This window comes from Sorex araneus, chromosome 1 (assembly GCF_027595985.1).
Source record: "Sorex araneus isolate mSorAra2 chromosome 1, mSorAra2.pri, whole genome shotgun sequence".
Lineage (NCBI taxonomy): Eukaryota > Metazoa > Chordata > Mammalia > Eulipotyphla > Soricidae > Sorex > Sorex araneus.
In genome coordinates this window covers 428,925,195-428,939,726 of record NC_073302.1, presented here as the reverse complement: position 1 = coordinate 428,939,726, position 14,532 = coordinate 428,925,195, and the positions used below count along the sequence as shown (strand labels likewise).

Here is a 14,532-nt window from a genome sequence, read left to right as displayed (position 1 = left end):
CCAGCCAGGAGTGGTCCCTGAGCACAGTGCCAGGAGTAAGCCCAGAGTCCTTTCAGGTGTGGGCTGAAAGACAAAGCAAAAAACCACTCCCCAAATGAAAAGGCAGCTTATGGAGTTGGAGAAAGTAACTGCAAATAATGTTATCCTTTAAAGGATTAATATCCGGCTTCATAGGAATAAAATCTCAATCTGACTGAGAAGTGGACAAAGGATCTGAGTAGACAGTTTCCCAAAGACCTGCAGGGGCTTAACAGTTCCATGAAAAGATGTTCCATCTGGGTTATCATCAGGGAAATGCAAAGCCAGGCCACAATTAGATACTGCCTCACACCTGTTAGGATGACTGGCCCTGGAAGAGACAGAGAGAACAGGTTCCGGATTTGTTAATTCTGGTGAGGACCCAGAGAAAAGGGAGCCCCTTTGCACTCGCGACACTGTAAGTCAGTGCAGCTGCTGTGGAAAACAGTGTGGCAGTTCCTCAAAAAAAAAAAAAAAAAATAAAATAGAATGACCAGTTGCCAAAGTAATTCCACCTGTAGAAACTCATGTGAGGAAACAGTGATTCAAAACATGCACACGACTCCTCTCATTCTTGCCACATTATTTATAGCAGTCAGAAATCCAGAAGCAGCTTGTTTATTGATGAATTGATTTAAAAGTGTGGTATATAGCCACCCCCACACCCCATGCTGCAGCCACACCAAGGGCTCAGCTCCACTGCTTCATGGATATTCTCTGCAGATACACCAAATGAATCACCGTCACTGTCATCACTGTCATCCTGTTGTTCATCCATTTGCTCGAGTGGGCACCAGTATCGTCTCCATTGTGAGACTTGTTACTGTTTTTGGCATATTGAATACGCCACGGGTAGCTTGCCGGGCTCTACCGTATGTGCAGGATACTCTCGTAGCTTGCCGGGCTCTCCAAGAGGGATGGAGGAATCGAACCCGGGTCGGCCGCGTGCAAGACAAACACCCTACCTGCTGGGCTGTTCCTGATATTTCAGTGCCTAGCTGAGAACTCTGGTGTTTCTCTGACTCGGGGTGGGCAGCCTCCCTGCCTCGTCTCCCCCTCTCCCCCACTACTTCTGGAAACCCTGGCAACCACGCCCACCTCCCACAGCCCCACCATGACAGCTTAGTGGCCCAAACCATAGATCCTGAAGTCTCCTAGTTCCTCAATACCAGAATTCCAGTAGGAGCTTACCAACTTAGATGGGAAAGCAGCAGAAGCCAGCGAAACTCAGCAAACGAAACCGGTGACACAGAAAGCTCCAGATGCAACAAAGAGCTTAATAAATTCTTAGGCAAGGACTTAACATCCCAGTAATCAGAGATAACTTAATGGCTTAACAGAGCTCTGTTGTCTTATCAATTTCAACTCTAGAATTGTGGCTTTTGTCGACATTAAAATAAATAATAAATGGGAAAAATGTGGTTATATATAGTTTTTTTTTCCAGTCGTAAAGAGAGGGAAATCTTGCCATTTGCAGCAACACGGGTAGAACTTTATGTTAAGTGCGTTAAGTCCGAGAAAGACAAGAAAAATGCCACACATTCTCACTTGTACTCGGAACCTCGGGAAATGCCTGTCGGGAGAGACAAATTGGACATTGCTGGAGGTGGGAGCTGGGGCTGCGTGAGAGAGGTGAAGGGCTCGGTACCCCTGGGCCCCAGGAGGAGCCGTGCTAGACCTGGAGAGATGCCCCCCCCCCCCACCTGTAGACACCAGCAGCCTGCATGCCACCTGCCTCCACCCAGCCCCCAGCCCCGGGGAGGGAGCCGGGCCAGACCCAGAGAGAGGCCTCGGGACCCTGCCGAGGACAGGCTCCAGCTCCTGGAGCAGCGAAGAAACAGGAAATCAGCCGTGTCTGCAGGTGGTGCCGGAACCTTATGAAGATCCACACCTCGGACCGATGAGCTGCCCAAGGAAAAGCCTCTCAGAGCTAAGTGATCCGAAAGGATCACTTGATGTTTCAAGAGACTCTGATTGGGCGGGGGGTGGGGAGTTGTTGGGGAATGAAAAACAAGCAGGTTGAATTGAAAGAGCTAAGGAGTACAGCTGTGTCTGGCTTGGAATGGGTGTGGCTGGGAGTGGAATCCGTGCCCACTGGTCAGGAAGAGATCCTGGAAATGAAGTGGAGGGGAGAATGAAGAGCATGTTAGTGATGGAGTGGAAAATATCAAGAAGAACCACCTCAGGATTTTAAGCATTCCAGATGGAGGGGAATCGTGGAAGGGGAATGGTTTCTGTTTGAAACAGTGATAGCTCAGAGTTTCCCCACCCAGGAGATGGTTGCACTCATGCAAGAGACCGGAAGAGTGCTGCTTAAGGTACATGCACGCAGAGCACCACCAGTGTGAGTTGTAATCAGTGGCAGAACACCACCAGTGTGCGTTGTAATCAGTGACAGAACAAAAGGCTGAGATAGGCTTTTTTTAAAAAAATTTTATTTTTGGCTAACATCCAGCAATGCTCAGGAGTTACTTCTTGCTGTGCACTCAGGAATTAGTCCTGGTGGTCCTTGGGGAACCATATGGAATGTTGGGGATCGAACCCGGGTCGGCCGCATGCAAAGCAAACGCTCTACTTTTTAAAGAGGAGAAAAGCAAGGACTCAGACTAAGGGGGAAGAAACCATTAGATTCACATCAGACTTCTAAACCGAAACTATGAGCAAGAAGAGAATGGGATATATATTCAAAGTACTGAATTTTGTAAAGAATTCCCAACCAAGAATGTTGTGCAAGGTTATCACTCAGATTTAAAGGAAGGATAAAATATATTATCAAACAGCTGAGAGTGTTTGTCACATCAGAACCGGCTCCGTGAGAAAGACTGAATGGGGGGGCTGGAGCAATGGCACCGCGGGTAGGGCGTTTGCCTTGCACGCGGCCCACCCGGGTTCAATTCCCAGCATCCCATATGGTCCTCTGAGCATCACCAGGAGTAATTCCTAAGTGCAGAGCTAGGAGTAACCCCTGTGCATCGCTGGGTGTGACCCAAAAAGCAAAAAAAAAAAAGACTGAATGGCCTCCCATTAAAAAAAAAAAAATCAGGTGGCAAAAGCAATTGAAATCCCATTCCCATGGAGAAATGGCAACAAATTTCTTCAATTACTATAAATGTCAGTGGTCTAGACTTTCCTGTTTAAAAGCACAGAGTGCAGCCAGTTAAGCTGTTAAGCCAGTTAAGTCCCCGAGGGGGACTTTCGGGGGTTACGCTTGGCAGGGCTTATTCCTGGCCCTGCATTCAGGGGTCCCTCCTGGAAGTACTCGGGGAACCATATGTCCATATGTGGCACCAGGGGTCGAACCCAAGTTGGCTGTGTGCAAGACAAGCTCCTTACCTGCTGTACCGTATCTCTGGCCTGTGGTGACAGTTGTTAACTAGACTTACTAGGATCATTTTCTGTGTGAAAATACCAAATTGCCACTCCTGGAATTAATATTATGTACTAGTTATAGCTCAATGAAAATTGTTAAATAATTTAAAATTCCGTTCCTTAGTCACTAGTCACACTTAATGTGCTCAGTAAGCGCATATATGTAGTGAATGTCATGTTAATCACTGGAGATAGAGAGTAGTTCCATTTCTGCAGGTAACAGTAGTTTACAGCAATGTTATTCAACAGTGACACATGTAGATAATGAATAATGTTAAAGTAACTACATTGAAGCATTTAAGATAAAACTTAAGTTTGCCTACTTTTTTCATCTTTTTCCTTCTGTTTTGTTTTTGTTTTTAAACACACTTCTATATTTGACTGTGTATTTGAGTTCCAGTTTATATTTTACATTTAGGGCATGTCTCAGTTTGTCACAGTCCATCTTTGTCACGTGGGCTATCGGCTACCATATTGGATGACATAGGTCCACCATAACAGAATAAATTAGCCATAAGCATTTAAAATAAAAGCTTAGTATAGCAGGAGACTTGTCGTTTGGCAATATGAGTATTATATCAACAATTGGAGGAAAAAGAAGTTTAGAGCAGTCATGGAACAACAGTCCAAATTATATTTTATATTTTTTTACACTCTTGCACTTTGCTGATGTAAATAGATTTTGAAAGTGGGAGAGATTCTGTTCCTATATTGAGACAGGCAGAGGGGTGACCAGCATTGTCAAAGAAATAGAATGACGGGCTGGAGTGGTAGTACAGTGGATAAGGTACTTGTCTTACACGCAGCCATCCCTGATTCAATCCCTGGTATCTCATATGGTCCCTTGAGCTCTGCCAGAAGTGATTCCTGAGTGAAGAGCCAGGAGTAGACCCAGAGCATTCAAGTGTGGCAAAAAAAAAAAAAAGCAAACTAAAAAGAAATAGAATGACAGGCATGTTTTAATGACCCCTGGTAATCCAGTTCAGCTAGAGTTTGATTAAATACAGAAGTTTTCTAAGTGATACATTGTCGCCATGTGTGTTTAGTAATATTTACCATGTTAACTCTTAGCCTCCAAGGTCTTAATATTTAGCAGAGTAGATAAACGTCTACACGTGTACAATAAGGAAAGACAGGCCGGCTCTAATAAAAGGGCATGGTAGATTTCTGTTCCTTGTTATAGAAGTGTAGCCAGAGAAGGCGCCGGTGCTATGCCGTGACAGGAATAATTTGTCAGATGGTATTATCTAACGAACCTTATCAACTGAGATGACCACTATCCCGTTTTAGCTTTATTAGATTATCTCATTTAGAGCTCCCAAGTTTGTTTTTATATGGGTCATGTCCAGCAGTGCTCAGGCAGATGGTGTCAGGGGCCACCCACCGGGGCATGGACTCGAGGTCACCAGGGCTGTATGGGGGCAGTGGAGGGGGCCTGGCCGTGTACTGTGGAGCTTGAGCTTAGGGCTCTGCCCTGCCTGCGCTTGAACAGTCTCCCCCTCCCCCATTTTCATTGTGAGAGCCCCGTTTGCTTCGTACAGATTTCCACTCTGCCCTCCCTTTGTTTTTTATAAAGCTCTGGCTCTTGTCAATCACAGAAAGTTCCTTTTCTTTAACTAATTTTTAAAATTGTTCTTTCCCTGTCACAGGTGGCAATGAAGCACCCCTCTGCAGTGACTGCGTGCAATCTGGACTTAGAAAACTTGATCACAGACTCCAACAGGAGCATTGCGACCTTGGCCATCACCACACTCCTCAAAACGGGGAGCGAGAGCAGCGTGGACAGGCTCATGAAGCAGATCTCGTCTTTCGTGTCTGAAATCTCGGACGAGTTCAAGGTACGAGCTGGAATAGGATCATGCGCCCTCCCTGCCCCCTGCCCGGACTGTGGCTTGCCAAAAAGTGTCTTGATAGTAGAGGTAGAAACCTAATTAACTAGCTTCCCCTCCCCCCTCCCACCCTTTAATGTTTTGTTTTAAATGTCTTATGATTCTGGCTTTTACATTTGGGTCTGTGATCCAACTTTGAATTACTGTTCGTATGTTGTGTGATAAGTTCAGTTTTCTTCCCATGATACTGAGTCATTCCAGCACAATTTATTTAAAAGATATACCTCTCCAAGCTAGAGTGCTTTGTTTGAAAGAAGATACTCATTGTAGATATTTCTGGGCTCCTTATCACATTTCCATGTCAATTCTATGTTAGTACCACACCCCATTGAGTCATGTAGGTTTACGGTATCTCTTAAGTGACAAGGAGTAAGGTCTTCCAGTACTGTCCTTCATTCTTCATTATTCTCATTTTTCCTTGCCTTCCCATATAAAATATAGAACCAGCTTAAAATATATATTCGCCTGCTAAGGTTATATTTGGAGCTCATAACCAAATTGGGGACAAATTGGTATCTTACAATTCATGAGTATGGTATGCTTCTTCAGTTTTTTTAATCTTTAAATATTTTTTGTTTGTTTTGGGGCCCCACTGGGCGGTGTTTAGGGGTTACTCCTGGCTCTACACTCAAGAATTATTCCTGGTGGTGCTGAGGGTGGGGTTGCATATGGGATGTTGAGGATCGAACCCTGATCAGAAAATATGGAAAACAAATGCCCTACCTGTGTAATATTGTTCCAATTATACCTCTGATTGCCCCAAGTATACCTTACCTATTAATTAGGTCATTCATAATTTCTTTGCATTGGTTTTTTTTTTTGTAGCATTTACTTTACATGCCTTTTGTTAAATTTATATTTAAATATTTCATGGTCCTTTAAATTCTGTTTTATTACAACATTTATTTTATTGTTTGCTACTAGTATATACATGCACATATTTATGTCTTTTTTATATATAATTTGGTATTCTTGCTGAATACCCCCAAATTGATTTGAGTACTTATTATATGCATTCCTTGGGAGAATCAAAGTAGTTATATCCTCTGTAAGTAGATACAATTTTACTTGTTTATTTCCAATCGAAGTGCTTTTCTTTTTCTTACCTTACTAAAATAATTAGGCCTCGCAGTGCAGTTTTGAATAGAACTGGTTAGTATGTGTCAGAGATAATCAAAGAACAAAATAGAAAAATTCAAGTAGAAAGATTTTATTCTCTCAGTTTTATTTCTAGTCAAGTAATAAAACTGACTTTAACTCTCCACTTAGTACATAGCTAGACTTAAAAGCCCAACAGACAGCCTCTATATCCAGGCACATATTTGGGATCTTTGGAGAATCTTTTGATGTTATTCAATGTAGAAGCAGACAGTGGAGAGTCTAAGGCAGCACTCATGAAATTGGGGGGGGGGGGGTGAGAGAGAGTCAGAGAGAGAATGAGGAAATTTATTTATTTTTTAAATTAAAAAACTCCGCCCCCCGGGTTCAATAGACAGGTCATTCTAATGTAGTTTATTGAATGAGTCACCTGTGCATATAGCATTTAGGCACTTTACAGTGGCTTAAATTATAAATAATACAGCAGGTAGATAACTTTGTATGTATGTTTTTTTCAGTATTTCTAGCATAACCATAAAATTTACCTCTTGAGTAAATTCCTGGGCACCATATGCCAGAATGAAGGATAAATATAGAAGTAATTTTGTAGAAAATTCTTAATTATATCAGCAATGTGAATACTAATTTCCCATAGCCTCACCAGTAGATTGGGTCATATTTTGAGGTTTTCTCAATCTTATGGATGAAAAAGGACATTTCATTATAGTTTGTATTTGAATTTCTCAGTATGAAGCAAGCAACACTTTCATATTTTACCACTGTCACTGTATCACTGTCATCCCATTGATCATCAATTTGCCCGAGCAGGTACCAGTAACGTCTCCATTTGTCCTAGCCCTGAGATTTTAGCAGCCTCTCTTTACTCGTTCTTCCCAGTGGTGTCGCATTGGAGGCTCTTTCAGGGTAAGGAAAATGAGACCCGTCATGGTTAACTATATTTGGCATATCAAATATGCCACGGAGAGCTTGCCAGGCTCTTCCGTGTGGGCAGGATGCTCTCAGTACCTTGCCAGGTTCTCCAAGAGGGAGAACGAGCCTATAAGAGGTCGTGTGGCCAAGAATGCGGCTGGGTGCTTCCGGGAGCGTTGTTTTATAGTCTCTGGATCTTAGCCATTGATGGGATTGGCGGGGGGCGGCGAAGCATACTATCAGATTTAAATTTTCTAAAGAATCAAATCTATCTAGTTGAGCCTTATTTACAATTTCCTCAATTAATTCCAATTCATGTTCAGCTGCAGCGCAGAGTTGCTTCGGGCTCTTTAGAGAAGAATCACCTTCCAGTGGAAAAAGTTTTGTAAGGCATAGGTCGGCATGCCTAGAGAAGTCCATAGCCAATTTATATTTCCCAGTAGTTTCTGAAAATCATTTAAAGTTTTTAACTTACCTTTCCAAATTTGGACCTTTTGAGGCGTAATTTTACTCTCCCATATTGTTTGTCCTAAAAATTCCCAAGGAACCTGGTGTTGAATTTTATCCTGTGCAATTTTAAACCCATGACTCTGATTCATAAATTACAGCTTCATAAACCTGCAAATTTGTCTGAGGTGTAGCAGTAATTAGAATATCATCCATATAATGGATAATTTTAATCTCAGGGTACTGTGTCCTTATAGCATCCAATGGTTGATTAACAGAATCATATTTTAAGGTTAGTTTGTTGTTTCCTTTTGAATATCTTCTCATGTGTTTTTCAGGTTTGTAGGATTTTAGTTTTTACCCAGTTATGTAATTGTGTATTTGGGATGTTACAATAGTTGGGATATATCTGTGACGTTTTTCTCCCAGTTTGTCATTTGATTTTCTTATGTCTAAAAAATTGCTTTTAAATTCTTTATTGTCAGATTTGTCACATTTAAGAAAATTGCATTTGGCTTTAAAATAGAGATGCTGGAGAGAGTTCAGCGGATAGGGGCGCTTGCCTTGCACCTGGCTGACCCAGTTAGATCCCTGGCACCCCGTATGGTCTCCCAAGCCTTGCAAGGATTGATCCCTGAGAGCAGAGCCAGGAGTCAGCCCTATAATGCTGAAGGGTGTGGCCCCAAAAGAAATAAAAGAAAAAAAGGAAAGAAAGAAAGAAAGAAAGAAAGAAAGAGAGAAAGAGAGAAAGTAAGAAAGAAAGGAAGGAAGAAACTCCTCAGATTATAGGATCTAATGAGTTATAGTAATTCATTTCTGTCTCTTTTAGTACATGTTCAGTTTCATGCACATTTATATCTCTGAGCTTTATTATTACATATAATATCAGAAATTATTTTTTTGCAACGATTAATCATTTGCCCCCGAAATATTTTTTTCATATTAGGCTTTCTCTGTTCTGGGGAAGCCTGTGTTCTTTCTTTCTTGAACATGTACTCCCTCTCTTTCTCTCTTCTCATATTTCTTCTAAGTAAATTTCAATAAAAATACTTTGCTTCACTATTTCGCCTCCTGAAATTCTTTTTCTGCTCTCAGGGAGAGGCGGTAGACCCAGGATGTCTATGCGGCGATTAGGACTGACTTTCCATGCCTGCAAAGAGCAGTTCCTTGCTCTAGCCGAGTCCACGGCTCCCTGGGAAATTGGGTGGCAGGGGTCACTCCCGACACCATGCAAAACTAGTGGACTGCCTCCTGTCTGTGCCGTATAAGTGCTCGCGGCAGACTTTACCAGTCCTGACCTATGCTGGGCATTTGCCTGGGTTCAGGTGGCCAAGGGCGGAGCAGAGAAGTGGAATCACTCTTTCCTTGAGTTGGCCTCCCTCACTCCACATTTACCAAACTACAGGCAACTGCTCCCTTTGTGAGGAATGATACCGAGCCCCCACTGAATCTGCCGGGTTGCTCGGATATGTGGGCCTAGGGTAGAGCCACTGGGAGCGGTTGAGGCCACCCTTCCTTTCTGCTTTAGATTCCACGTCTGATAATGATGGCAACATTAATAATAAGGACTTGGATGCAAAACAACAACACAAAGGAGGGGGCTGGAATGGCAGGTAGGATGTGTGTCTTACACGCAGCCAGCCTGGATTCGATCCCCAGCACCACATCTAGTCCCCCAAGCCCCACTAGGAGTGATCTTGGAGTGTAGAGCCAGGAACAGGCCCTGAGAACCACCCGGTGTGGCCCAAAAACTAGAAGAAGAAAAGACTATCTTTGCCCCAGTGATTTGCATTATCTTTTATCATATACTGAAAATGCATGTGTACTTGGGTTTATTTCTGGGCTTTTTTTTATTCTGGTTCTGTTGTTCTTTTTCTTTATATATTAGAACTATACACTGTTTATAAATGAAAGTTTTTAGGATATGTTAATGATATCTGTTTTCCCCAGATATCTCATAATTCTTAATGTTTATTGCTTCTCTAGCTGTTCTTAGGTATTTGTTTTTCCTTTAACTGTTTTACACTAATTTGTGTATTTTTTTTTTAATTTTTGGGTCACACCTGGCAATGCACAGGGGTTACTCCTGGCTCTTCACTCAGTAATTACCCCTGGCGGTGCTCAGGGGACCATATGGGATGCTGGGATTAGAACCCGGGTCGGCCACGTGCAAGGCAAACGCCCTACCCGCTGTGCTATCGCTCCAGCCCCACTAATTTGTGTATTTTTATTTTAAAAAACATCGTTGACTTTTTAAAATGTTAGAATCACATTAAATTTGCTGTTTAACTTAGATATTTAAAAATACAGATATTTTCTTGTTCACATACCCTAACCAAGAACATGGATAACTTAATTTGTTCAGGGCCACCTTTGTGCCTTTTAGAATGATTTTATATTTTATGATTTGGGGGATTTTTATAAAAATTCTTTTCCTAAGCATTTTCTAAGAATAATCTTTATGTATGTTTACCTTTTTTATTTTGTCTGTTCTATCCTGTATTACATAATACTTTATAAAAGATAATGAATAGCGTTGCCTTTTGCAATTTTGTTAATTTTGTGTCCTGCTACCACGCCAACTTGTTGAATTAATTTTATCATTGGTTCTCTAAGGTTCCCAGGTAGTCTCTCTTGTCTTCTGTAAATAGAGTTTTATGTTTAATTCCCTGATATTTACTTCTCTCATTTTCTCTAATTGCATTGGCTGATATTTCCAGATTTCCTAAAGGATTGTGAGAGTGTGTGTGTGTGTGTGTGTGTGTGTGTGTGAACCTGTGTGTGTGCAACAGAGGTGTCCCCCCATTCCTGTTTAATTTTTGAAGGCTTTATTAGGAATGGACCTTTTAATTTCTCAGAAGCATTTTGGCTGTCAGGAGTGATATGATTTTTCTCTTTGCACGCATCGGTGTGATGAATGGTGTCAGTCGTCTAGCGTTAAACCATTCTGAATTATCTATAAATCTCCATCTCATCGTGGTATATTCGCTACTGCTTTAGTAATAGAGTCTGTTAGTCCAGTATATTAGAATTTTGTATTAATAGTCACAAGTTGTGTACTAGAATTTTTGCACCAATATTAATTAATGATTTCATTTTCTATGCTCTGAAATGCTGTGTATAGATTTGGGATTGTTTGGTGGGTAGAAGACAGCTCTTAGTTCTTTTGAATTTCTTGCATTTATTCACATCTTCAAAGTTTAAAATGGCTAGTCATCTGTTTCCTTCTATTCCAGTTTGCTCCCTTGAGAGAGAGAGAGAGAGAGAGAGACAGAAACAGAGACAGAGACAGAGGGGGGAGGGAGGGACGGAGGGAGGGACAGAGAGAGAGAGAGAGGAGAAGAGAGAGGAGAGACCCTCTCTAAAGGAAAAGGGCAGATTTCTGTACATCCCTGGAAGATTTAGCCGGTCAGTGCTCCCTCTAGAGTAAGAAGCAAACATACTAACTGCCTGGTGCAATAGAGATAACGTTTCCCTTCAGAACCAAGGACAGACTGCACTGCTCCTTGTAGCATTTTCCAGTTCCATTCGTCATGGTCTTTCCCTACAATTCAGCCTACGGCAGATTTAGTCACATGTGGTCCTGTTTTGCATTGCCCTCTGGTCACTGGGGCTGCGGAAACTGCCCTAACATGCTAAAAACCCCCAGTTCCTGCCATTGCCATGAGTAAGCCAGTGGCCATCCGTCTCTGATTCCTGGAAATCCGTGTTTTTTGCTTGGAGCCCTGGACTCTGGCAGGCTCCTGCAGAGCTTCAGGGAGGAGGATGAAACCTCAGACCCATCTTTCATCTTGGTCCATGTCTTCAAAGTTGCAGAAACCTTCCCCACCTAGAACATTCTGGGAAGTGCTACCTTGGAGATCTTATTGTACTAGTGGAAGTGGGTCTGTTTACTCTTTTTTTTTTCTTTGCTTTTTGGGTCACACCTGGCAATGCACAGGGGTTACTCCTGGCTCTGCACTCAGGAATTACCCCTGGCAGTGCTCAGGGGACCATATGGGATGCTGGGAATCGAACCCGGGTGGGCCACATGTAAGGCAAATGCCCTACCCACTGTGTTATTGCTCCAGCCCCTGTTTACTCTTTTTATCTTTACCATCTACTTGAAAATTTTTGTGTTTATTTACTTGAAGTAAAGGTCTTTGTTTCTTGTTCTGTTTTATTTTGATTTTTGTGCCATATGCAGCAGTTCTTAGAGCTTACTCCTGGCTCTGCACTCAGGAATCACTACCTGTGGGGGTCGGGGGACCCTGTGGGGTGCTGGGGATCAAACCCAGATCGGCCTGATGCAAGGCTAATCCCCTTTCCACTGAACTGTCGCTCCTGCCTTGGCACCTGATCTCTTGAATGAAACTTCTTTATATACCTATTATTTAAGACTACAGTGTGTGTGTGTGTGTGTGTGTGTGTGTGTATATTTTTAAATTTACATTGAGCTCTCCTTTTTTATGTTCCTGAAAAAACATAGTCAGTTTAGATAACTAACTACAAAGCGTGTTTTCTGCACTTGTGGCAGAGAAAAGGGAGCGTGTGCCAGGTGGTGAGTTTCGGAGACTGACGGGCCTGTTTGTCTTCCCCCAGGTGGTGGTTGTACAGGCCATTCGAGCTCTCTGCCAGAAATACCCGCGGAAACACAGCGTCCTGATGACGTTCCTCTCCAACATGCTGCGCGATGACGTAGGTGGCCGACTTTCCAACCCGAGGAAGCCCTTCTCTCCCAGCCCGCGCGCCCCATTGCTCCCCCTGGGTAGTATTTGAAGCCCATTTCCGTACCACCTGGGCCTGTCTTTTGAACCCGGGGGCAGAGTTCTGGTGGTGACCCTGTGCTCCTGCAGGCGCCCTTGCAGTCTTTCCCTGCCACAGAAAAACTGCACTTCTGCTGCCTTTGGTTCCCTTTGGCCGCTTCCCTGAGGGAGGGGAAAGGAGACAGCCGGGAATGAATCCCACAGGCGCCTGCCGGGGGCGGCAGCCTTTCTCCCCAGGGGGTCCCTGAGCACCAAAGGCGCTGAGTTTTCCTCTCCCTCCCTGGCAGGGAGGCTTCGAGTACAAGCGTGCCATCGTGGACTGCATCATCAGCATCGTGGAGGAGAACCCCGAGAGTAAAGAAGCGGGGCTGGCCCACCTGTGCGAGTTCATCGAGGACTGCGAGCACACGGTCCTGGCCACGAAGATCCTGCACCTGCTGGGCAAGGAGGGGCCGCGCACGCCCGCGCCCTCCAAGTACATCCGCTTCATCTTCAACAGGGTCGTCCTGGAGAACGAGGCTGTGCGCGCGGGTGAGTGGCCGGGGTCCCTGGCCTCCGGGCAGCGGCTCGCCTTTCCAGCCGCCTACCCCCAGAAGGGGGCCCCCGGGGGGCAGCGTGAGATCGGAAAGGAAGTTCCGAGTGCCCGAGGGTACTGCGGGGAGGTGAGACACCTGCGACCCGGTTCCTGGCTGGACCCCGTGTTGCTGCCTTAGACCAGGGACACAGGAACCCTGAACTGCTAGAATGTCAGGAATATGATGGTGGGGGCAGCATCCACAGTATATATATATATGTGTGTGTGTGTGTGTGTGTGTGTGTGTGTGTGTGTGTGAGAGAGAGAGAGAGAGAGAAACAGAGAAACAGAGAGAGAGAGAAAAACAGAGAGAGAAACAGAGAGAAACATTAAGTGACTTTCTCTTAATAGGTCTTTAGAACTTCTCTCTAATGTTCCTTTTCCTTCTTTTCCTTCACATATGAGCGGGGCCATTATACCGTTGCCATTATACTCCCCCCTCGCCCCCCCGCCGTGGGAGAGGCTTGAAGCGGCCGTTATTACTAGCCGCCCCTCATGAGCAGTTTTTGTTTTCTCCTCAACTCATTAGAATCTAGTTTGATGTCTCCTGAGAAACGCTGGGAGCGCTTTTCTGTGTGTATATGTTGCCAGGGCTTGAACCCGGGGCCTCCTCACACATAGCAGGTGTAAGCTACTTGGCCCCTGAAACATTTTTTAAAAAATTATTATCAGATATCTGGAAAATCAAGTAAGGCACTTTTATAATTTTAGCTCTTTTCACTTCTCAGTCAGACTGATGTGCTAGTGACTCAAATACTGTACCCCTTTTTTTAAGGTCAGTTTATTAAGTTCAATAATGAAAGTTCTCAGAAGAGTATTCTGTAATACTCTTTTTTTGTGGGGGGAGGGTGGGAAAGAAAGAAAGATCGACCCCCTTGAAGGACTGGCTTGCCATCCTTTTTTTTTTAAACGTATTTATTTATTTTTGCTTTTTGGGTCACATCCGGCGATGCACAGGGGTTACTCCTGGCTCTGCACTCAGGAATTACCCCTAGTGGTGCTCGGGGGACCATATGGGATGCTGGGAATCGAACCCAGGTCGGCCGTGTGCAAGGCAAACGCCCTAGCCGCTGTGCTATCCTCCAGCCCCCGGGCTTGCCTCCTTAAGCCCATCTCTGGTGGCTTTTTTTTCTCTGCATATTCATCCTCCCAAGACCACTGCCAGGCTCAGGACACTGCAGTCACGTCTCTTGCCTGAAGTGCTTTCTGTGACACTTAAAATTCAACTTGAAGTTCAAACTAATCCAAATCAAAATCTTCATCTTTTTTCAGCAACTCAGAAATGCAGTTTTATGACACCCCCAACCCCATCAGTGTGTCTTGTGTCTCCTTTAAATTTCCCCATTCTCGAGATGCATGCCGAAAGTAGATAATGGACCTAACATGATGACCTCTCAGTGTCTGTGTTGCAAGCTATAATGCCCAAAAGGAGAGAGAGAGTATGGGGAATATTGTCTGCCAT

General features: G+C 44.0%; 1 protein-coding gene across 1 annotated transcript in view; it reads left to right on the top strand.

Annotated features, from left to right (window-relative positions):
* Positions 1-14,532, top strand: part of COPG2 (COPI coat complex subunit gamma 2) — a 104,748-nt gene that overhangs the window by 45,219 nt on the left and 44,997 nt on the right. The window contains exons 12-14 of the mRNA XM_004608255.2: positions 5,037-5,225; positions 12,333-12,428; positions 12,784-13,027. Of these exons, the coding sequence (XP_004608312.1) occupies positions 5,037-5,225; positions 12,333-12,428; positions 12,784-13,027 (529 nt within the window). The remainder of the gene's footprint in view (positions 1-5,036; positions 5,226-12,332; positions 12,429-12,783; positions 13,028-14,532) is intronic.